Source organism: Phoxinus phoxinus (assembly GCF_949152265.1).
Source record: "Phoxinus phoxinus genome assembly, chromosome: 9".
NCBI classification, from domain to species: domain Eukaryota; kingdom Metazoa; phylum Chordata; class Actinopteri; order Cypriniformes; family Leuciscidae; genus Phoxinus; species Phoxinus phoxinus.
Window position 1 is genome coordinate 17,370,039 of NC_136884.1, and position 25,220 is coordinate 17,395,258.

At 37.5% G+C, this 25,220-nt stretch overlaps 1 protein-coding gene across 11 annotated transcripts in view; it reads left to right on the forward strand.

Moving 5' to 3' along the window:
• Positions 1-19,530, forward strand: part of celsr1a (cadherin EGF LAG seven-pass G-type receptor 1a) — a 94,012-nt gene extending 74,482 nt beyond the window's left edge. For 2 of the 11 annotated variants that reach the window (XM_079622246.1, XM_079622247.1), the window contains 22 exons: positions 884-1,004; positions 1,141-1,324; positions 1,430-1,531; positions 2,757-2,851; positions 2,972-3,181; positions 4,088-4,271; positions 4,384-4,527; positions 4,645-4,825; positions 4,962-5,129; positions 5,266-5,392; positions 5,823-6,023; positions 7,414-7,588; positions 9,626-9,738; positions 9,841-9,920; positions 10,020-10,146; positions 12,403-12,528; positions 12,767-12,903; positions 14,891-14,991; positions 15,192-15,347; positions 15,457-15,684; positions 16,993-17,257; positions 18,537-19,530. In XM_079622246.1, coding sequence (XP_079478372.1) covers positions 884-1,004; positions 1,141-1,324; positions 1,430-1,531; positions 2,757-2,851; positions 2,972-3,181; positions 4,088-4,271; positions 4,384-4,527; positions 4,645-4,825; positions 4,962-5,129; positions 5,266-5,392; positions 5,823-6,023; positions 7,414-7,588; positions 9,626-9,738; positions 9,841-9,920; positions 10,020-10,146; positions 12,403-12,528; positions 12,767-12,903; positions 14,891-14,991; positions 15,192-15,347; positions 15,457-15,684; positions 16,993-17,257; positions 18,537-18,567 — 3,256 coding nt within the window. In that variant the 3' untranslated portion in view covers positions 18,568-19,530. Of the gene's footprint in view, positions 1-883; positions 1,005-1,140; positions 1,325-1,429; positions 1,532-2,756; positions 2,852-2,971; positions 3,182-4,087; positions 4,272-4,383; positions 4,528-4,644; positions 4,826-4,961; positions 5,130-5,265; positions 5,393-5,822; positions 6,024-7,413; positions 7,589-9,625; positions 9,739-9,840; positions 9,921-10,019; positions 10,147-12,402; positions 12,529-12,766; positions 12,904-14,890; positions 14,992-15,191; positions 15,348-15,456; positions 15,685-16,992; positions 17,258-18,506 lie in introns of all 11 variants that reach the window. The other 9 variants (XM_079622252.1, XM_079622248.1, XM_079622250.1 and 6 more) reach the window with 8 other exon arrangements.
• Positions 19,531-25,220: the final 5,690 nt, after the last annotated feature.

A 25,220-nucleotide genomic window follows, 5' to 3' on the forward strand; every position in this document is an offset into this window, starting at 1 on the left:
GGCTTTTCCAATTTAGCTTAATTTGCCTATAGCTTCTACCAAGTAAATTATGAATTTGCATTAAAATACACTGACTTTGATTGGACGCTCAGCATTTGACGTCAACAACACTGAATATGGCAAGCATTTCTCCTCTTATGTATAAGCTGATAAGCCTATTTATTTTGCTATTCCAGTTATGCGTGATTATATAGTTCATTATGTTTTATTATTTGCATTTTGCATTGATTTCCCCTGCTGACCCACCAAAGTTTTAGAGTATGTTTGGTGACTGTCTTTTCCAAATCACCTGATTTCTGTGTAAAGCACTGGATAAACATACACCTGTAGAAAAGTCCTCGGCCACCCAAGAAAATGATCTTTAAATTTGTTTACTTGGGCAGTTGGTCTATATTTGCTTGTACAAACAGGCACAAGCCTGTTTCTCATCAGTTTCCTGCCTTCACCGTTGTGTTATTGCTTATCGTCAAAAGTCTGCCTACCTGCACATCTAATCTCTTGATCCCTACATCATGACAAATCCTGTCAGTGATTGATGAATTGTTTATCTTCTTGATTTATTGGTTCTCTGGGTGTAAGAGTGTTGAGATGTTGCAGGTTAAAGTGTGTAAGCTTTGTCAGTGATGTCACTTTTCATTGTTCAGTAAAATGCAGAGTAAATTTACATTTATGCATTTGGCAGATGCTTTTCGGACTTATCAGGCTGCGCCATATTGAGTTGAATAAGAAAAAAAATTGTAGAATAGGTTCTGAACCTTCTTTTCACGCAAATTGTTATTCTGTTCATATAATTTGGAATGAAAAACATTAAAGAGGTGCAATTTCATTAGTGGTCTCAGACTTTTTGGGCCCCACTGTAAATTAATGTCTTTTTTGCACACAGAGTGGAGAAACCATGTCCTCGTGGTTGGTGGGGCAGCCCCATGTGCGGTCCTTGCAACTGTGATGTCAGCAAAGGCTTCAACCCCGACTGCAACAAGACTACTGGAGAATGTCGCTGCAAGGTATGAAGATGGGATTTTTTTTAACAGCATTCACCCAAACTGCTCTGAGCCTTTCAGTCTGGACTTGCTGTCCAAGTATTACAAAATGTCATAAAATATCCCTTGACTATCGTTACAAAGTATCTCTTTCCCACAGGACAACTACTATCGACCGAAAGACGGTGACACCTGTTTCCCCTGTGACTGCTTCCATTTGGGTGCCACTTCACGCTCCTGCGACCCAGAGACGGGTCAATGCCCCTGCAAGGTGGGTGTGATTGGGCGACAGTGCAACCGCTGCGACAACCCCTTCTCTGAAGTGACCAGCACGGGCTGTGAGGGTATGTACTCCCTGCTTTGAGTTTAAATCAAAGATGTGGTAATGTGCATTTACACTAATATAGTTCTAAGTGAGTATCGTGATGTTCCATATCTTCATCCTTCAGTTTTGTATGAGGGATGCCCAAGAGCCTTTGATGCTGGAATCTGGTGGCCCAGGACCAATTTTGGGCGTCCAGTTGCCATGAATTGCCCCAAGGGATCTATTGGTGAGTGCTGCAGGGCTTGTTATTGAATTGAATTGACAATGACTACTGTATCTAAATGATCATATACAAACTAAACAATGAAATCTTGGAAAATAAGAGTCTGTATTAATGAGGAATATATTTGAAAAATGCATGGTGTTACAATTATAAGCAATAAAATGCAATATGTCAGGTAGTATAACCATGTCATTTTTTTTTTTCAAGACAACAATGAAACAGGAAATTATATCAAAGAGAGGAGTGTTAAAGTCAGTATGTCTCTAAAAATATAAGATAATCAAAAATTTTATGGAATGACAAGGTTATTTCAGGCTGTCAAATGGTAAAACTTCAAGAAAGGTCACAATATTCATGATTAAAAAATTTATATTTACATTTGTCAGACGCATTTTTCCAAAGCGACTTCCATGTATACATTGTATCAGTTTATGCAATTTCCTGGGAACCTAACTCATGACGTTATATATATGTTATGTGTATATATGTATGTATATGTATAAAGCATGTTAATCCATAGAGTGTACACATGTATGTAATTGTAAATATATATTATATATATATTAAATGTATATATATATATAATACATAATATTTCTTGGAGTTTTACCATTTGACAGCCTGAAATAACCTTGTCCATTAAAAATTAAATTATATTTTTATATTTTTAGAGACATACTGACTTTAACCCTCATTCATGATGGTCCACAGGGTCCTCTCTGTAATATAGTTTCCTGTGTCATTGTTGTCTTGACAAAAAAAAATACTTGTTGGTTATACTACTTGTATGGTACATTTGATTTGGTTTAGTTAGCTACAGCGGTTTGTCTTTTAGTGTAAGACATTAAAGGGAAATAAGAGTCTGAATCTTGTGCAAATGCCAGTGTTTTCAGTGTTTTTCTGTCGCTTGGCACTGCCCCACCCCACACTGACATTAGCCAGCTCTGTTAACAAAGAACTCTCATTGGCAGAGCTATCCAGTTTTATCTTTTCATTGGTCGGGTAACCGAATGTTAATGAGGCCTCTTCTCTAGAGTATTGTGGGACATGGCTTGGCATCGCTTGTTTAGACACATTCACCAAAGTGCTTGTTGGAACGAGTTCTTGGTTTGAGAAACTTCTGAAACTGTACTGTCAGTAATTTTTGTAACGTATTTTTTATTAAAATGTGTTGAAATGTATTTTATTCATTATATTATTCATCATATTTTTTTCTTACTGACTTTAGGCACTGCTGTCAGACACTGCAGTGACGAGAAAGGCTGGCTTCCCCCAGAACTCTTCAACTGTACCACCATCACATTCTCCCACCTAAAAAAGCTGGTACATCTAGCTGTTTTAATAAGAATAAATCGATTTTAACTTGCATATTATGGTTAATAAAGCTTAGTTTACCTCTCTATCTCCCCTACTCTTGTTCATATCCCACCTCTTTCCGGTCAGAACGAGGAGTTGCATCGTAATGAATCCATAATGGATGGGCAGAAATCGAAGGACATCGCTCACATGCTACAGAACGCCACCGACCAGACCAGCTCCTTCTACGGCAACGACGTGAAGACGTCCTACCAGCTCATTTCCTGGATCCTGCACTATGAGAGCCAGCAACAGGGCTTTAACCTGGCCGCCATGCGCGACGCCAAATTTAATGAGGTTGGATTTACTCTTTCATCTCTACCATTCTCTCAATATAATCTGCTTCAGTTCTAATACTTATTAGAGGTGTTTAAGACAAGGATCACTGTTACTTTTGCTCATACATCCAGGGTTACATATCTGAGCAAACCCAACTATTTAACTTCATCACTCTACCACACCGTTTTTCCTACATGCTTAATACCTCAAATTATGCAACTTGTTGGGGAGAGATGATTTTTTTCCAAAAAATTCTACACCGGACAAATGCGGCGTGTCGTGACGTGATAAAACAAGGTCCCATTATAATTAAAAGAGCTGTCTAGACTGGTAGTGCCCATTGCAGACATCTTAATATCCAACATATCATAAAAACTCAGGGTTTTTTATTGTAACTGATGCTTACCAGGCACGTCTTCTTTTTCAGTGAATGTAAAAATGTATTTTGCACTCACCTAGCTTCCACCCAGAACACCATTGCAAGTGTATAAACCACTCAGAGCATCTTAACAACAACCTGAGCAACCGTGTGACGTCAACTTTTTGCACATGCAAGCACTTTTTACCACTGTTTATTGCTATACCAATAATGGGACGTTAGGGGCAATTTTCTACTGGTGTCTGCTGTGCTTGAAAAGAAAAAGAAAAAACTCTGGCAGCCCAAAATTGTGAGCTTTGAGGTTTAGTGGATTAGTGTAAATAACACAGCATATAATGACTGATGTCATGAGAACGAAAACGCCCATGTTTAAACCTCATCTGGCAACATGAACGTACTTATCTTGATACATGGTTTTAGGATAAGGATACTTTTAAGACCGCATTCATTATGTCTTGTCTTGGCCCAGATTCAGCCTTCTAATGGCTCTCACATCTCCAGAGTTTTTACCATGAAATACTGAGGTATGCGTTTGAATGTTTCAGAACATAGTGAAGGCCGGCAGTGCGATCCTGGATGCCAGTAATAAAGAGCACTGGGATCAGATACAGAGAACAGAAGGAGGCACAGCACATCTGCTGAGAAACTTTGAGGAATACGCCAACACTGTGGCTCAGAACATGAGGAAAACCTACCTGAAACCCTTCATCATTGTTACCGAGAACATGGGTCAGTTGCATTGATTCAATCAATATAAATACACTGTAGACCAATTATTGAGTAAATAGTTTTGAACACTACGGTTCTTCTTAACCTCAGTCTTTCTTTGCCGCCTCCTCAGTTTTTGCAGTGGATTATCTGGACGCCATTTATCCAGATGAGGTAAAAATCCCTCGTTTCCAAACAACTGACCAGGAGTGTCCCAAAGACCTTAAGTCATCCGTTCTTTTCCCGGAATTCAGCTTTAAACCTTCAGAACATAAAGGTAAACCATACGTTATAGTAACAAAAAGACACCGAATTATGATTTACTTCAAAGTTAAAATACAGCATATTGGTCAGCTCAAAGCTGGTTAAACTGTGAAATATCTTGTTCTGGTAGTTTCTCCTACAGATGATCCAGAATCTCAGGGAAGCTCTGACGAAGAGCACGATCATGCTGCAAACAAGAGGAAAAGGCATGCTGAGAGTCTTCCTCCATTTCCTGTGGTTACAGTCATCATCTATAAAACTCTAGGCCAGCTCCTACCAGAGCACTACGACCCCGACCGTCGGAGTCTCAGGTACAGAACGCCACTTTATAGAGCTTTTCCGACTATATAATACTTGTCCAAATATTTAGTCCTGGGTGGCATTCCACAGTCAAACACAGAACACTGTTGCCATGCTCAGAAGATCTATTTGTTTTTTTTACCACAGGCTGCCAAACCGTCCGGTCATTAACACTCCCATCGTGAGCACAACTGTGTACAGTGAAGGCGAGCCATTACACATTCCTCTGGAGCAACCAATCACGCTGGAGTACAATCTTCTGGAGACGGAGGAGAGAACCAAACCTGTGTGTGTGTTCTGGAACCACTCTATCACGTGAGTCACAACCCGTCCATACACATTCATTTTCACAGATAATACTAGCATTTCAAAAATCAGTCCGCATGCTTATTTCAGCGAGTTGTTGGTGTGTAGATGATTAATGCCGGTCTGGTATGTCTTTGTGTGTCAGTGTTGGTGGCACAGGTGGCTGGTCGTCCAAAGGATGTGACCTCATTTCCAGGAACCACACGCACATCAGCTGCCATTGCAATCACTTGACCAGCTTCGCCGTCCTTATGGACATCTCCAAGAGAGAGGTACTGAGAAGGCTGCCATCTTGCCTCAATAACTCAGAGGGAGAGTTCACCCAAAAATGAAAACACAGTCATCATTTATTCATCCTAACTTACGTTCATCTTAAGAACGAAAACATTAATCCGTTGAAAGTCTACACAATCACCATGTTCAAACCTCACTGGTTCTCATGCGCGAAGCAAGCATGTTTGAGCTTCCGTTTACCATAGTTGATGTGTGCATATATGTGAATAGCAAGGATTCATCACTTTATGATCTTTTGGAAGCTTGCAAAGGTTGACTGCATAGTCAATGGTTGGGCAAAAATCATTGAACATTAAAAATATCATTTGTGTTCCAAAAATAAGAGTAAATGATGGCAGAATTTTTTGGTTCTGTTCTGTTTTTTCGTTTTTCTGATTCTTTTATCGACTTTATCTCTCACTCTGTCAGCACGGTGATGTTCTTCCCCTGAAGATTGTCACTTACACCACAGTCTCGGCTTCTCTGCTGGCGCTCCTCCTCACCTTCATCCTGCTGGCCATCCTGCACAAACTACGCTCCAATCTCCACAGCATCCACAAGAACCTGGTGGCCGCCTTGTTCTTCTCCGAGCTGGTCTTCCTCATCGGAATCAACCAGACCGACAACCCGGTGAGGAACTCTTCTCCGGAACATTACTGCGAAATACCGTCAAATGAAAAACTCAAAAGACCACGCATGAAATTATAAGACTGGCTAAATGGGTTTGATCTTTCGTCACGGCAAATCGCAAGTGAGCATTTTGATAAATGTGGTTTGGTGTCTTCTCATCGAGAAAGTCTCACGTTGTAGTTTTCCCTCTCAGCAATATCCAGAACGTAGATCCCCGTTCTCAAATTCCACTAATTACTTTCTTAAGTCTGTAATTAACAGCTGGATATAGTTGAGGTTTCTTTGACAAATGGCTACGATTGCTGTGAGGTGGCTTTAATTTTGGGGTGTTTGACAATCCATCACTGAGTAGAGAAGAGCTTTAATGGTTTAAATCCATTTATATGTGGTTTGACACTGTCTTTCTGGTGGCTCTCACTGGATTACAGCATTTTCTACTTCAGATTTGTACATAGATGCTGCAGCGTGTGAAACAATAGAAGCTTTATACGTGGAAATATATTTGCAATACCACTCATGAATGGAAGTTTTAAAATCCTCGCTATTTTGCTCCTTCAAATTCCACATTTTCCAGCAGATTTGTCTCATGGAGGTAGCGCTGGTGTCTGCTAGTACTAGGGGTCGATTTAGAGTTATACCGACACACTCTCACATTAGTTTAATATATGTGAGGTCTGGCTACATGTCGGACACACTGTTTAGGTCTAGCTCTGTAGAGAAAGCATGTATCTACTCCGATCTTTAAGTGCCTGAATTTCAAGAACATGTCCAGGTATAACAACATAACGCAGTAGCTATTTAGACTAAGTGAAAAAGAAGGTAAATTGCAAAAAATTGCATCTTGTTTACTGCAAATAGTGATACATGCTATTCACACAAATGGGTTTTTATTAAGGATAATATTTGGTGAGTAGAGTGAAAACAGGCTTTACCAACAAGTTTGGCTATTTGCTATATGTCCACATTTTATTTCACCAAAATGTAGAATTCATTTTATTTAATTAATCAAAAAATTTAATTCTTAAAACCCTTTTGAAAGGACCTAGAGAAATCATGGCTTGAAAAAAATGCTAATTCTCCAAGTATGTAAATACATTTATATTTAAATTTATACATCATGGTAGTATTTTTTTGTGCCGCCTTAAATTTTTGCTATTATAGTAAAAACTCAATGCAAAGCATCTAAATGTATTGCAATGATAAGAATATGCTCTCTCTCTCTCTCTCTCTCTCTCTCTCTCTCTCTCTCTCTCTCTCTCTCTCTCTCTCTCTCTCTCTCTCTCTCTCTCTCTCTCTCTCTCTCTCTCTCTCTCTCTCTCTCTCTCTCTCTCTCTCTCTCTCTCTCTCTCTCTCTCTCTCTCTCTCTCTCTCTCTCTCTCTCTCTCTGTAGTTTGTGTGTACGGTGATAGCCATCCTCCTGCACTACTTCTACATGTGCACGTTTGCCTGGACGTTTGTGGAGGGTTTACACATTTACCGCATGCTCACCGAAGTCAGAAACATCAACCATGGCCACATGCGCTTCTACTACGCCATCGGCTGGGGGATCCCTGCTATTATTACAGGTCAGACACACACACACACTCTTCAGTCTATGCCCTAATTATTATTTCATGTAAATACAGTACACCCAACCTAACGTCTTTGCAGGTTCATATTTGTACGCTCATGCACTCAGCGAATGTCCATAATGTCAACATAGATACACACCTTCAGCTTATGAATTTGACTATTGGACATGTTTTTAATCCGCCACATTTATGTTGTCGGGCTTGGACTCGCCCCTTCCTTTAGATGGTGTGTGTTTGTGTGATCCCTGTGGGAATGAGACAGGACGCCATTGTCTTCATATTACTACCTCTCGGTCTCTCGCTCTTTCTTTTTCTGTTTTCTCTCCGATGGCTCCGCTCTCCATAATGGGTGTCACTTTCTCCACTGGCACATGCTCAAAGCAGTGAAAAAGCCCCTATCGTACAGATAATAGAGGCTGACCCGACTCCTCTCTGCTCCTCCCAGCTCAATGAATGCCTGCCTGCTTTCTGTACTCCTTTCTGGAATGGTGCTGTGGACATGAATGATATGAAGACTTTTCCTGTTAATGGGGGAACCCACAGCATATCTGGAGACTAGAATATCTTAGAATATCAGCTAAACATATGGGATGCTTAGTATCCATCCACATAGAAACACTAGCAACCACTCAGAATACATTAGAAACTGCATAGTAAAGCTCGGACAACCAACTAAAAACCACTCAGAACACATTAGTAATCGTAGAATATCCTAGAAACACCATAGAATATCCCAGAAATCCCTAGCAATGACTAAGGGCAAAATTGCAACAGGCTAAACATTTCAGAATACCTTAGCAACCACATACTGTAGCAAGACTCTAGAAACCAGCCAGAACACCCTGGTATCCACATTGCTAAATAGCTTAGAACAGCTGCCATACATTGCTATCACATAGCACCAAAAAAAAAAAAAAATAAACCAATGAGAGCACCTTAGCAAACATCTACACTAGCAACACCCTGAAACACTGCAGTATTTACAACACTCCCAACAACTTAACTGCATCGCAACCTAAAAAACCACCTGGAACACCTTAGTAACTGCATAGCAAAGCCCCAGCAACTAACTAACAAAATTATTTAAACCCCTTGGAACACATTAGCAAACACCTACAATAACAACCACCCTGAACACTGTGGCATTCACATGTTAAAAAAACACTCCCATAACCTTAGCAACAACATTGCAAAAAAACTATAAAAACACTCAAACGCATTATTAACTGCATAGCAAAGCTTTAACAACCACCTATAATACTCCAGCAACCATGTAACAATTACTCAGGATACCATAGCAACACCTTACCTACAGTAGCAACACCCTAGCAACCACTCTGAACACTGTGACATTCACGTAAAAAAAAAAAACACTCCCAAAAACTTAGCAACAGCATTGCAAAAAAAAACACACCACTCAGGACACATTATTACCTGCATAGCAAAGTCTTAACAACAACCTAAAAGCCCTAGAAACCTCGTAGCAGTCACTCAGGACACCTTAGCAACCACCTACAGTAGCAACACACTGGCAGGTTGTTAAAAAAAAACTACAAACAGTGTAAACTGCATCGCAACACCTTAGCAACCACTAAGCAACACCCCTATAAATTACTCTGAACAAACAATTAACAATGCCCTGAAAACCAAAATCTTAGCATTGTGGTTTGCCTTGATTTTGCCAAGTAAGACATGTTCTCTGGATTAACATATTTTGTAGATCCTGGAACAACATTCCTGTCTGAAAAATTAGTCCTAATCCTAACTCTACCCATAAATGATCCCTAAAATTAGAGGGTAATGATAGGTGAATAACACTGATGTAGAAGCTCCTCGCCCTGGTTGTAAGCCTAAACTTGACATAAACTGTAAGCTTGTCCCTCATATATGATTGTTTGATTGGAATTTTGTTCCAGGATCAACAAAGATGTGGTAAAATCACGTTCACCCGCATGGTGGCAGAGTTTTACAGAGAAAAGCGTGTTATCTTAAGATGGCGTAAAAGTCATGTTGGTGTTTATGTCCCGTCAGGTTTGGCTGTGGGTTTGGATCCTCAGGGATATGGAAACCCTGACTTCTGCTGGCTGTCTGTCCATGACACACTCATCTGGAGTTTTGCAGGACCCATTGGTGTAGTGGTGCTGGTAAGTCTATCTGTCAGTCATCTATTGATCATTCTAACTATCAGTCTCATGTAATTCTCTACCTGCATTAACCGGTTGAATGTTAAACAATCTCTTTAACAGGTCAACGTTGTTATCTTTGTGCTGGCAGCCAAGGCGTCGTGTGGCCGTAGACAACGCTCCTATGAGAAGTCTGGGGTCATGTAAGACGTTGTTATCCTGTCCCTTGAGAGCATTTACTGAGGATTGTTTTATAAAGTATAGTGTTACTCATTGTGTTTTTTTGTTTTTGTGTTCTCCAGTCCTGCTATGCGGATGGCCTTCTTACTCCTGTTGCTCATTAGCGCCACCTGGGTGCTGGGTTTAATGGCTGTTAACAGTGATGTCATGACCTTCCACTATCTGTTTGCCATCTTCAGCTGTCTGCAGGTAACAGTCATACTCTTTCTGAAAAAAGGGAAATACACAGACAAGGCTTAGGGGATAGTTCACCCAAAAATAAAAATTAGCCCATGATTTACTCACCCTCAAGTATTCCTAGGTGTATATGACATTCTTCTTTGAGACGAATACAATCAGTTATATAAAAAAATATCCTGGCTCTTCTAAGCTTTATAATGGCAGTGAATGGCTGTTTCTGTTTTGAAGTCCATAAAAGTGCATCTATCCATGATAAAAGTGCATCAATCCATCATAAAAGTGCATCTATCCATGATAAAAGTGCATCTATCCATGATAAAAGTGCATCTATCCATGATAAAAGTGCATCTATCCATCATAAATGTGCATCTATCCATGATAAAAGTGCATCTATCCATGATAAAAGTGCATCTATCCATCATAAAAGTGCATCCATCCACCATAAAAGTGCATCTATCCATCATAAAAGTGCATCTATAAATCATAAAAGTGCATCTATCCATCATAAAAGTGCATCTATTCTTTATAAAAGTGCATATATCCATCATACAAGTGCATCTATCCATCATAAAAGTGTATCTATCCATCATAAAAGTGTATCTATCCATCATAAAAGAGCATCTATCCATGATAAAAGTGTATCTATCCATCATAAAAGAGCATCTATCTATGATAAAAGTGCATCTATCCATCATAAAAGTGCATCTATCCATCATAAAAGTGCATATATCCATCTTAAAAGAGCATCTATCCATGATAAAAGTGTATCTAGCCATCATAAAAGAGCATCTATCCATGATAAAAGTGCACTATCCATCATAAAAGTGCATCTATCCATCATAAAAGTGCATCTATCCATCATAAAAGTGCATCTATCCATCATAAAAGTGCATCTATACATCATAAAAGTGCATTTATCCATCATAAAAGTGCATCCATCCATCATAAAAGTGCATCATCCATCATAAAAGTGTATCTATCCATCATAAAAGTGCATCCATTCATCATAAAAGTGCATCTATACATCATAAAAGTGCATTTATCCATCATAAAAGTGCATCCATCCATCATAAAAGTGCATTTATCCATCATAAAAGTGCATCTATCCATCATAAAAGTGCATCCATCCATCATAAAAGTGCATTTATCCATCATAAAAGTGCATCTATCCATCATAAAAGTGCATCTATCCATCATAAAAGTGCATTTATCCATCATAAAAGTGCATCTATCCATCATAAAAGTGCATCCATCCATCATAAAAGTGCATTTATCCATCATAAAAGTGCATTTATCCATCATAAAAGTGCATCCATCCATCATAAAAGTGCATTTATCCATCATAAAAGTGCATCCATCCATCATAAAAGTGCATTTATCCATCATAAAAGTGCATCTATCCATCATAAAAGTGCATCTATCCATCATAAAAGTGCATTTATCCATCATAAAAGTGCTCCACACGGCTCCGGGAGGTTAATAAAGGCCTTCTGAAGCGAAGCGATGCGTTTGATTAAGAAAAATATCCATATTTAAAACTTTACAAAGTAAAATAACTAGCTTACGGACATACGGATTCCACTTGTGTAAAGCGCAACTTATGCGAGTTATGCGACGTACTGCTGATATTTACGCTATACGCCATGACGCACTACACTACTTCTGGCGTCGTAAGTTGCGCTTTAGGCGTAAGTAGACTGCGTATGGCCATTTGTCTGGAAGGTAGAATTTTACTTTGTAACTGAATATTTGTGTGGAGTACTTGTATGATGGATAGATGCACTTTTATCATGGATAGATGCACTTTTATGATGGATAGATGCACTTTTATCATGGATAGATGCACTTTTATGATGGATAGATGCACTTTTATGATGGATAGATGCACTTTTAAGGACTTCAAAACAGAAACGGCCATTCACTGCCATTATAAAGCTTGGAAGCGTCAGGGTGTGTTTATTAAAATAATGCTGATTGTATTCATCTGAATAAAGAATGTCATATAAACCTAGGATGACTTGAGGACGAGTAAATCATGGGCTAATTTTCATTTTTGGGTGAACTATCCCTTTAAGCCAGATTATAGCCCTAGAAAGTTACATGCTGGTAAGTTTGGAGCTAAAATCTGTAGGATAGGGCCTTATCAACTAATTAGAATAAATGAGTTTAAGCTGAAGTACTAAAATTAGTAAAGGTAAAACTACAATAAAAAATAAAGCTAAATAAATATCTTTACAAATGGCAATTCCTTTTTCTGTTTTTCAGGGCATATTCATTTTCTTCTTCCACATCGTGTTCAATAAAGAGGTGAGGAAACATCTGAAGAACGTGTTCACGGGAAAGAAACAGTTACCCGATGAGTCCAGCACCACGCGCACCACCCTACTGACGGTACGTTTCTGTAACACATATAAATGATTCAATATTTATACAGGAATTATCCTTAATGCATCTGAAAACACCCGTTACAATCGGATTGAATGTCAATTTGTCTAGTAGCAAATGAATAACCAAGTCAACCAAGCAATTTGGTCATTTCATATATTAAAGGAAGAAGTTTGCTGTGAAGTGGTCTGGTATTCGGGAATGTTGCTTGATTTACAGTACTGTGCTCTTCCTCTGTCTTCAGCGTACTCTGAACTGTAATAACACGTACATGGAGGACGGCGCGCTGTTTCGCTCGGGCATCGGCGAGTCGACGGTGTCTCTGGAGAGCACAGTCAGGTCAGCTAAGAGTCACAGCAGCTACCTTACTTACACGCACAGGTAACACGCTACTGCTTGGGCACGGCGCCGCACGCTCATTATGTAACGTTTCCCTTCTACTTGACATTTCTCAATAGCTTTAATGATCTATTCTTTTTTAATCGACTCTTCTCTTTTCATATGCGTGAGCAAAAGTGCATGGCTTCTGCTTTGCTTTGCAGTGCTGCGATAGTGTGCACAAACTCGAACATGTCCCTGCATGTATATCCATGAATGTTGTGTGTTAACATCCGCCTCATTGTTTACATCATTGAACGCAAACCTTGTGACATCTCAAATGCTCTGTTTATTGATTCAGGTCATTGGTCATTTTTCAAAGCACTTATCATTATGTGTAAATAATATGAATTTGCTGACAGGATTCAGTATTATGATGTCTTGTACGCTATGCTATCTAGAACACCTCCCACCCGCAGAATGATCTACCAATTAACTATATAGTTCAGTCATGAAACTCTACAAGGCGCAGGCTGTTAAGTCCTTTGCATGATATCTGCAAGCAATCACATCAGTAACACATGGCACAAGCTGATTGGCTTCTGCTCATCTTGCAGCCAATGAGATTGCTTGCTTAACATTTAAACAGTCTGGTTCATGTTTGCTGTAAGCTAGTCCTTCAGCAGTTCCTCTGAACCCCTCCACCTCCCCCAGCTCCACCTGCCTAGATCTGCTATGGGGTTTGAGTATGTGTATTTATGCATCAACAGCATATCACATGCTCACAGCAGTGTGTCTGTGTGTCTATTAGCAGTAGCAACTCCATACTTGCATGTATGTATATATATATATATATAGGGCTGTCCGTTAAACGGCGTTAACGCAAACCCATTTTGACGGCGTCAATTTTTTTATCGCGAGATTAACACCTAGCAAACTTTGTCGTTTTTTTCACATGCTTTTGCAACAACTAGTAACGTTATTAAAACTACAACACCACACCGGATCTAGCTAGACCAGAAACAAAACAACAGGCACGCCGCACACACTTGTCACCGCACACACTTGTTTGGGCTTGCGAACCGGCCAAAGAGTGGACGAGAAGCGCAGCGTCGAGCCGCGTCTAGGACAACTCGTATCGCACATCGGACGTGCACTTTCTCAGTTTATGGCCAGCAATAAAAACGCTGAAAGGCGCCACCGGTGTGTGTACACTCATAGAGAATAATGTGTTTGAATTTTAAATACAAGGCGCTGCGCGACGCTTCTCATCCGGTGTGCGACCGCCTTTAACGTTACGTTTTGAGTGGATGAATGATGAGCGCGAGACGCCGAAATGGATGCCAATAAGATTCTGAATGGAAAGTTTACTTTTAAAAAGTTGCCAAATGGTTCAATTTGACAAGACCAAAGTGATCTGTGTGTTTTGTCGTTGTGAACTCGTCAGTATTTATTTCACCCTTTTATTGATGGACAGTGTTACATTGTGTGAGAGATTATTTGCTCCAAGTGAGAATGTTAGAGTGAAATTGAACACAGTAAAAGCCAATGTTGTTTTAAAAAAAAAAAAAACATTTGCACAAAGCAAGCCTATCCACTTTTCCATGTTGATAAGAGCATTAAAATGAGAAAAATAATGGGACAAAAAGAAATCAAGAGACATTTAGAATAGATAAAAATGTGCGATTAATCGCGAGTTAACTATGACATTAATGCGATTAATCGCGATTCAATATTTTTATCGTTTTGACAGCCCTAATATATATATATTAAAAGCTAGTCGTATCTTGGGCGTGTAATTAAGTGAAATTTTACAAGTTTAGACTCAATTTTATGAAGCTAAACCTTTAAACAACAAGAATTTGAGCAAGTCAACCATTTGATTTTCAAGTTTCAAGACAGCAAGTCAAGTCAAGTTTGGTCATATATGGGACATGTTTCATTTTATTTATATGAGTTTTTCACTCATATCTAATCTCACTGTGTAGAGGTCATGTGAGGGGCATCTGTCTTGTATCTCTCTCATTCTCCTTCTTTCACTCCTACACAGGGATGAATTGGGTCAGAAGCCCAGTGTTTCATCTGGAAATGCTAAAGCCGGACACACCGACATTGACGGCTCACTCTTCCATAACGGCACCAAAGCCGATGGTATGCAAAAAACTTTTCCAAGCCGGCACTGATATATACTTAACGCCTGTTATCCACATGTAGACTAGGGTAGTGTGACATCTATATTCTAACAAATATATACAACATGTGTTGATACAATTTCTTAGCTTCTGTATGTATCTGAGCTTCTGTGTGTATCTTTCTAATTCTGAGATTGACGCAAGGTTGTGTGTATTCAGACTCAGATTCGGACAGCGAGCTCTCTGTAGACGAACACAGCAGCTCGTACGCCTCCTCTCACTCGTCCGACAGCGAGGATGAAGACATCGACATGAAGCCAAAGTGGAACAATGAGAGACAACCGCTACACAGCACTCCAAAGGGTACAAAAGATGGTATTTGTCTTTCATAATTACATTAAATATGGATATCTAAAAAATGGATGGATGTATTTGCAGGTCATTGAAGTGTCAAATAACATTAACCCCGTCTTTTGTGTTGCAGTGGACACGGTGTCCAATCACGTCAGGCCCTACTGGCCGATTGAAGCCATGACAGCCAGTGACAGTGAAGGTCCTGGAGGGGCGGAGAGACTGAAAGTGGAGACCAAAGTTAATGTGGAGCTCCATCAGGAAAATAAACTCAATCACACTGGAGAGACCACTCAGGACACAGATTACCCAACACCCTCCGTTCAAGCCAATAGCAACCACCAGCCTGAACAGAGGAAAGGTAAGAGTGCAAAATGAACACTTTTGTTAACTGTTAACACCAGTTGAGCAGGGTTTTTAGAAAGATAAATCAAAAATAAATATAATAAAGAAATTGAAAAAAATAACTCTCTGGGCAATTTTACATTTTGAATTTTTAAACTTTTTTTTTTTTGCTTCATCAGAATAGAATAACACTTGGTGACTTTTGGCTCATTAGCTATGTGAACACACAAAAAATCATGGACATGATTCGGATATGTTAAATGGTAAAACAATGTCACACTTGGGCTCATTTGCGGTCAAAAATGACCGACATAATGAATTGGAAATTCAAAAACTCGGAGAATCTTTTGGTGGTGCAAACTACAAATCAGCCACTTTACAGAAACAAAGTGCACAGCAACGAAGATTTATCGCTATCCATTCCTTATTTTGTTAGATTTCTTAATTATCAAATACTGAGTAGTAAAAATGCTTTCCATGTGTTCCCTTTCTAAATAAATTTTAATGTTTGATTGTAATCATAATGCAAAACCTGATACTTATCTAACACAAAATGGTAACACTACAAAAAGGTTCAAAAGGTTTATGTATTAACTAACGTGAATTAACAATGATCAATACATTTCTTACAATATTTATTCATATTTGTTAATGTTAGCTAATAAAAATACAGCTGTTCATTGTTTGTTCATGTTAGTTCACAGTGCATTAACTAATGTTTACTAATACAGTCTTTGATATTAATAATGTATTAGTAAATGTTGAAATTAATATTAACTAGATTAATAAATGATGTTGAAGTATTGTTCATTCTTAGTTCATGTTAACTAAGGTAGTTAACTAATGTTAACTTATGAACCTTATTGTAAAGTGTTAACCAATACAATATCTAAACCTTGACAAAAAGTATTTTATAATGTCTAGATATATATCCAAATTCAAAACCTAATAAAATCAAGAAATTATGTCTAAAAAAGCCACTCTATATATGTATATAGGCAGCTATACAGGTGGTAACACGACATTACACAAGTTTTTATTTTTTTTAACCCGACACTATTCTCACTTTAAAAAAAAAAACAGGATTTTAAAGGTCTTCACGCTACTTTAATGTGAAATATTGCATTTATTGAAAAATAATTTAATAAATATAGCAGTTTCACAAAATCCCCTAAAAAAGGTTACATTTCAAGACTTCGGTCACTTTTGACCGAGAAGGAGCCAAATGTGACCCCTAAACGAAGAGGTCAAGAGGCTTAAGAAAAAGTAAAAAAAAAAAAACATACAGTTTATACTAATATCCTCATGTATTTTCTTCTCATAGGTATTTTGAAGAATAAGATACAATATCCTCCTCCTCTGACAGACAAAAACATGAAAAACAAACTTCGGGAGAAGTTATCGGACTACAATCCCCCCACCATCTCCTCCAGAGCCCCCTCTATAGCCTCTAATGATGGGGGCAATGGCCACAACGTCCTCATCAAGCCCCCTCATCGACCGCCCGTCCCACCACGAGAACAGCAGAACGGCATGGCCATGAATCTGAAATCAGTGACCGTCAACGGCGGCAACCACTCAGACTCGGAGTAAGACGCTCTTTCACACTCCACCTCGCTTCACCCAAACCTTTCTTTTGTTTTCAGTTTTTTTTTTTTTTTCTTGTTTGTTCATTAATGGGTTATAAATTGCATTAGGGTTCATTTGAATATACTATTAATAATTGCATTATTAGTTGATACTAATACCAGTGAAATCTGATGATAATAATTTTGATACCTCAAAAACAAAGTGAAATATTTTGAAATTGTTTAAAATTGGTCCAGGTCAAACGAAAAAAGGGTAACGCTTAACAATATAAACGTTACATTTATAAACATGTTAACTACATTAGTTAACTAAAAATGACCGGTTCTTCTACATCATTCATTAATCTTAGTTCATTTCAACATTTGCTAATACATTTCTGCTAACATTATTTATGCACCCTGAACTAACAGTGAACAATTGTATTTTGTGTTATTAACTAACATTAACAAAGACTTATCAATGCTATGAAAACATATTACTCATCGTTAGTTAACGCATTAACTAATGTTACCAAATGAGACCTTATTGTAAAGTAGAGATTTCTTTATTTATTAGTGACATTTCACTGTTTTTTCAAGAGAACATGTGATTATTATATATATTTATAGGGGTGTAATGATACCCTCATGTCAAGATTCGATACATATCGCGATACTGAACTGACGATACGATATTATCGCGATACTCCAAGACATATGGTAAAAGGTTAACAAAAAATGAACTGTTGATTAAAATGCTAAATTTGATATTACATTGTGAGTGTAAATGTAAGCTTCCTCAAACATTTTTATTTTTTTGGGGTGAACTATACTCAATACATACTGTCACTATCCACGATACATATTGTTGGATTTATTGCGATATATTGTGACACGATATATTGTTGCACCCCTATATATTTATACAACACATGATGTAGGTGCACATGAATATTTTTGTTGCAACTTTACTGTGCACGTTTAAACCGTAGTGACACCACCGAACGATACTGAACAAAGACTGGTATTATTACATTTTCGACTTGATACTAGTACTAGTACCAGATATTTCTAGATTATAGATGTTCATTTTTGCATGTTTTTGAAACCCGAGCCCTCTGGTTCAGCTCTTTTGTCCGTCGGAGCATGTGTCCCGAAAACAAAGAGCGTCTTCTTTACACCTGTTGTCCACGTGGCATGCGGCTACAGAACACCCTCCTAACCCGCATGTATCCTCCTTCCTTTTCTCTCCCTTTTCTGCTCACTACAGCGGCAGTAATGAAACATCAATTTGACCCAGCAGGAAACCTGAGGAACTTCTGCCCCCGTGAGGGACGGATATCAGCCCTTGACAGTGGGGAGGAAGGTGGAAAGCAAAAGGTGGATTACGCAAGAAAAAAACCTTACATGCGCACCTTGCTCTCCAGCGCGTCCCTGGGGTCCAGGCTCCATCGGAGAACAGTATTACTGCAGATGTCAGTCTGTTCAAATGAACCATAAGGAAAGAATAAGGGAATGCATCTAAATACGTAAGACCGGGTCATCGAAGAAGAAGTGCCAAAACCGCTCAACGTGGGACTTCAACCATCCCAGCATGCCGAGCGACACGCTCCGACTGACTGACAGGTGGACTTGAAGAGACACATATGTTGTTTTGTACGTAATTTTTTGTATGATCGCACAAGGCTGAAACTGTGCAGAGACATTTTCTGATCACAGAACGGCGAAATGTTCTCGGGCCGTCCTCATAGAGGAGATCCTTCTCTCGATACCTTCCTCGTGTAATTACCGTGTAGATATATATTTGTTGATGCTGTTTTGAAATTGTAATATTTTGTAAGGCACATTTGTATATTGAAAAGCATTTTTAATAACATTAATGCAAGGCTATTTTTATCCAATGTGGTTCAATCAACGATGTTTTTGTACTTGATTTGCAGCGTTAATCATTTGGGTTTCTCTGGTGCTCTAGTCCCGAAACACGACTTAAAAAACACTGTTCAACTTTGACCATTTTCACTGGTGATGTTTAATAATGTTGGAACTGTGAAGACGTTGCCCTTAGACTCAAGGAAATGAAAATGAATGTGTTTTCTATTTTTTATTAAACGAAAATTGCATAGTTCATGTTCCAAAGACACAGCAGTGAAAGAGACTCGCAGATGTTTGTAATATTTTTTCTTCACAACAAAAAGACACTGGATTTCCTATGAAATAGCTGTATTTATTTTTATGTTTTGAGACACTGGACAAAAATTGAAGCTGTAAAAATAAAAGCTCTCTGAATTTGTATATTTTTTGCTTCATCCCTTGTCTCATTCCAAGCACAAATGAGAGAGAGAGAGAGAGAGAGAGAGAGAGAGAGAGAGAGAGAGAGAGAGAGAGAGAGAGAGCGCATATTATTATTATTGCAATACATTTAGATGTTTTGCACTGAGTTTGTATTATTACTGTAGTACAGCATATTAGCAAAACAATGCAAAAAAATAATAAAACACAGAAATAATAAAAGTTGAAACAATAGCAAAAATTTAAGGCGGCACAAAAAATACTACCATGATGTATAGATTTAAATATACATTTATTTACATAATTGGAGAATTAGCATTTTTTTTCAAGCCATGATTTCTCTAGGTAATTTCAAAAGGGTTTTAAGAATGACGTTTTTTTGAAATAAAAATGTTTCTACATTTTGGTGAAATAAAATGTGGACATATATATGCCATATATATATATATAGATTAGAAATAATAGATTACTTCTACTTCAAAATCAATGCTGGAAATAGTTTCTAAAATAAATATTTTGAAATATGTATTATTTATATGTGTACATGTAGTAAGTATTACCGTACATTAACATTTGTTAGAAACTTTAAAGTTATAAAATATTTATTAGAGTTGGCATTTTGTCATATAGGATTAATTTATGTCACAGCCTGAAATTGTTAGTTAAAGTTGAAATTATAATAATTATATAATAATTTAATATTACATGCAATAAATAAATTACTAAACAATAAGTATATAATTGAACATTTCACATTTTCAAGAAAACTGTTCTCCTGGTAGCATAATGAAGTTAGGATTTTTTTTCTGGTCACAAAATATGACAACCATATATACATTTCTTTTTATAGAATGGAACAAAATAATTCCATAATACTATTATCCATATAGTATATCTAGTGAGACAGCACTGGAACTGGAACATGTTTCCATGTCATGTAAATGTGTCTTGATACCACATATACTCTTTGTGTTAGCATCTAGCTTATTTCAAAAGAAGCTTATTTCAACTATATGTGCACCGGGTATTTTAGGTTGTAATATACAAGCTTCATCATCAGGTATATGCAAGCTTCATCACTAGGTGAGTGCCTTGTTTGAGATTTACTTCGCTCTGGCCTGCTTTCTGGCCTTTACCCTGCATTCCAGCGTAACACATTTACTGTCGCATGTGGCAGAGCAAGAATTCCTCTTCAGCTGAGCTTGATTATCCTGAGTGATCTGCCTCACTTCAAAGAAAACATGAAATATTAACAACTGAGGTGAACGATCTCCAAACTCATGCTCGAAATCAGAAAGTGTGCAGAATATCTTCATTTCCAGTGTTGAGGAAAATGCACTTTTAAAAGTAACGGAGTGCAGATCGAGTTTGTTTGTTTAATTATGGCACATAATTCACTCCATACATTACTCCCTAAAAAGTTACTCACCCAACCACCTAAGTTTTCTGACCTGGTCTGGGGTGTGTTGTATTTATATTTTAAGTAATTTTTTTGGCAAATGTAAAGGCCCTTCGACCTCAAAAGTGAAATGAATAAGCCTCAGGCTGAAGGAAATGCAAATTCACTCCTGTACAGTAGAGGGCGTTTCTCTGATAAACCTTTCAGCTGTGCAGACACAAGAGAAGAAAGTTCAACTCTCTTTCAACAATATTCAACATTAAAAGAAACAAACAAACAAATATGTTTCTTATCTAAAGTTATTCTTTTTCTTGTACGTATGGTTGAATTGGATCATCAAAGGTCAGCAGCAAAGACACTGGTTAATAAAGTGAGATTAAATAGGCTACATAAAGTATAGGCCTAGTTGTATAATAAAAGGTTTGCTTAATATTCTAATATTTTAATTTAACTGTTTATTAATTTTGAGTAAGTCTGTTTTTGTGCAAGTTAGATGAGTAAATCATGCTCAGATACTTTGTTGTAAATGTAAAAGTAATGTTTTACTGTACTAGTTACTTGGGAAAAGGTAATCTAATTATGTAACTCGTGTTACTTGTAATGCGTTACCTCCAACTGTTTATTTAACACTTTTGAGACAAAAAAACTAAAAGTAAACATAAAAACTGTTTAAATTGTCTTTTTTTTCTAAATGATCATTAGGGAAAAAAAGAAAGAAAACTAATGTTAACAAATGAGATGTTATTGTAAAGTGTTAACTACTATTATTTACAACTAATACATTAGTCAAATCAAAAGATGTATCTGTTCATATTTTTTAATGGACCTGAGCTAACACGAACTAACAATGGACAGATGTATTTTGTTAACAAATATGAATAAATACTGTAACAAATATATTGTCCGTTGGTTCGTTATGCATTAACAAACATTATTTGGAATATGTAACATTAGATAAATAAGTTGGGTACGAGTATGTAAAATGGGTTGTAAATAGCAAGTAATAATATGAAAGAGCATTCCTCTGCTGTCAGGACTGACAGGTTTCGGGCAGAAATCTAGCGGGACGGATTGAGTTACAGCTACTTAAGAGTTGTCAGTCAGCTTTGGTGCTGATAAACTTTGGCCCTTCCTGAAGTCTCACATACTTAGTGCCATCAGGAAAGAAAGAGAGAAAGTGTGGGAAAATGAGGGTTGGAAATGGCCTTTGGGAAATAGTTTCTCTTCACTTGGTATTCCTATCAGTATATTTGAGATACGTGAAAAGAAATGTGAGGTAGTGTGTCTGAAAGCTTCGGGGTGAGCTGTGCCATTGGCCAAACTAATAGTATTATATACTAAAGCTTTCATTTGACATGATAGCAGACACATTCTGTGCATGTTGTTTAGCTAGGAGTCCTATGATTGTGTGAAGAAAAAACGGATTTTTAGGTAAGAATATAATATTTTAGACTAAACCTTAATTTTGTTTAGTACTTTTGCAGACACAATCATAACTTATATTAGATTCAATTGCAGTTTCTCAGGCAGAATGTGATGCATTTTTAACCTGCTAATTCCATTATGCTAATACAGCTAGCTAAACACTGACTGGTGTAGATTGTGGCACATCTTTATAAAGTGTTACAACTAAGAAGAGATTATTTTTATTAATCTTACAGAATGCCTAGACAGTGGAAAAGAAAGAGTGTGTGAAGCCAGTGGTGAGGATTCTGAGATGTCAGACAAATGAAAACTTTTATGTTGTCTGTAAGGAGCCATTTGGAAACTCAAAGCCAAAGGAAGTGTGTGTAAGTCGAGTGTTCATTCAGCATAAATACTGCTAAGGAAGTTTGTTCTAGTAGGCTAATTTACACACAACTGCACAAACTCTGAGTCAAACAGAAAGTGGATTTGAGCTGTCAATCACAGGAAGAGAGACATTGTTTTGTATTATTCTTTTGCCTATAAACCTATTTTTGAAGCATAATGCATGATGTGGCCACAGTTTACTTCTTTTGTCTTATTGTCACAACTTACCCCAGCATGTGTTCAATCCTACCCCGGCAGAGGTTTGAATCGATGCCTTTTGCAGTAAACAAATGTGGGTACTTTGTATAAAAGTTGGAGTTACTGATGCTGAAGCAAAAAGTGTGACAGCCATAATCTCCCTCTATAGTTGAGATACAGTAAAATATAGGTATGACTTATGCTGAAATAATAATATGATGAAACTTTTGGATAGCATATGCTGTATGATTGTTTGTATTTTGTGAGGCCGTTTCCCTTACTTTTAGCGCCATCTATTGGCTTATTTGTTACCTCAGGGTCAAACAAAAGGATTTAAAGGAATAGTTCACTTCAAAATGGAAATTCTGTCATCATTTTCTCACCTTCAAGTGGTTTCAAACCTGTATTAGTTTCTTCTGCTGAACACAAAGGAAGATATTTTGAAGAATGTCGGTAACCAAACAGTTGATGGACACCATTGACTTCCATAGTATTTTTTTCCCCTACTATGGAAGTCAATGGGGTCCACCAACAGTGTGGTTACCGACATTCTTCAAAATATCTTTTGTGTTCAGCAGAAGAAACTAATACAGGTTTGAAACAACTTGAGGGAGAGTAAACGATGACAGAATTTTTATTTTAGAAGTGAACTATTCCTTTAAGTATGATCATTTATCGTTAATAACAAATCAATTAACAAATCCTGTTTTTATCCTGAATATCTTTTAGTCTCTGATGTCTCTTTTCTTGTCATGGGTCAGGAGTATTTCTGTCTCCCTTTCCAGAGTTTTAATTTTGTGGTGTTGAGGCGTTTCTGAACCATGTAAGCATGGTCTCAAGTGTTGGTGTGGATATGGGTCTTATGGTCTCTGGTCTACTTATAGTGTACCGAGAGTGATAATTCCCACAATCACTACTTAGTGTGGTATATATTTTTCTCTCTGCACAAGATAACGTTGTCATCACGGGAGTTAAAAATTGAAGAAAAAACACATTTAGGTTTTTTATGCAATTCAGTTCATTGAAGTTGACATCCTAATCCTTAAATCAGCCTCAAATGGTCTAGTAGCCTACTGGTCTGGACTGGTCTGGATATTAACTCTGCTCCTTTTTTTAAGAACTTGTCCTCTCACAGGGTTAGTTTACACCCAAAAATGCAGACGATCAAAAGTGCTGCGTAACACACACAAATAAACCTCATTGATTCTTGCACGTCAATCGAACATGCTGAGCTTCCTTTACCACAACTGATGTCTGAGTTGATGAATGTTCAAGTGAATAAAACCCTACATTCAATCTGTTCATTATATAAAGTGACCGAGTCTCTTCATAAAATTTGGACTCTTTATGAACTTTTTGAAGCGTCATGGTTGTTGCGTAGCTGTCAATGGAGGGACAGAAAGCTCTCAGATTTCATAAAAAATATCTTAATTTGTGTTCCGAGGATGAATGAATGTCTTACAGGTTTGAAACGACATGAGGGTGAGTAATTAATGACAGAATTAATTTTTATGGGGTGAACTATCCCTTTAAAAAATAGCACTGCACCATATGAGCAGATCCTCATCATTAATTAATTTACATTAACAGTATCTAAATCCAGGCACACTTGTGAAAGCCTCAGTTTAAATGGATAAAGGTAGGTTTGGTCAAGTGTTGATACTGATAAGATAATTAATGGCATGAGTGATTTATTGCGTGAAGAAATGTAGTATGAAACGTTAACAAACATATTTTAACAGGTCTTGTTGGATCTTGCTTAAGGAGCTTCATAATAATAAAATATGCGAGTGAAATTTAAACACGGTCACGAGGCAAAACATCAATCAAATATGTTTAAAATTACAAACGTTCATCACTGAACATCTCCGGTAATATCTGGCGCCATCTAGCGGTACAGCCACTGAGAGGACCTTGAGCGGTTTCTTGATGTTCGTAACTCTTCAAGGGATGACTAACCAAAATCTGTAATCTTATCAGTAAAGAATAAGTGATTCTTGTTTAAAAGGAGATTATTGATTAAATCCAGCAGTCAAAGTTCTTCATGGGTCTGATCCAGGACAAGAGTTTGAGAGTTCTGCTCGTCATGTTTGAAAAATGTAAGTAAAACTTGTGGGATATAACATTTCTATGTATATTTTTTAACTTTTTTAATTTAAGTAGTTACTACACCTATTGTTGCATTTAAATAAGCTACAATTAAACTAGAAAATAAACAAAATGGCAGAGACTCTAAATGCAAGACAGAGACTCTGATTATTAATAATAATCATTATCATCTTATTATTAATGTGCACTGTGTATATG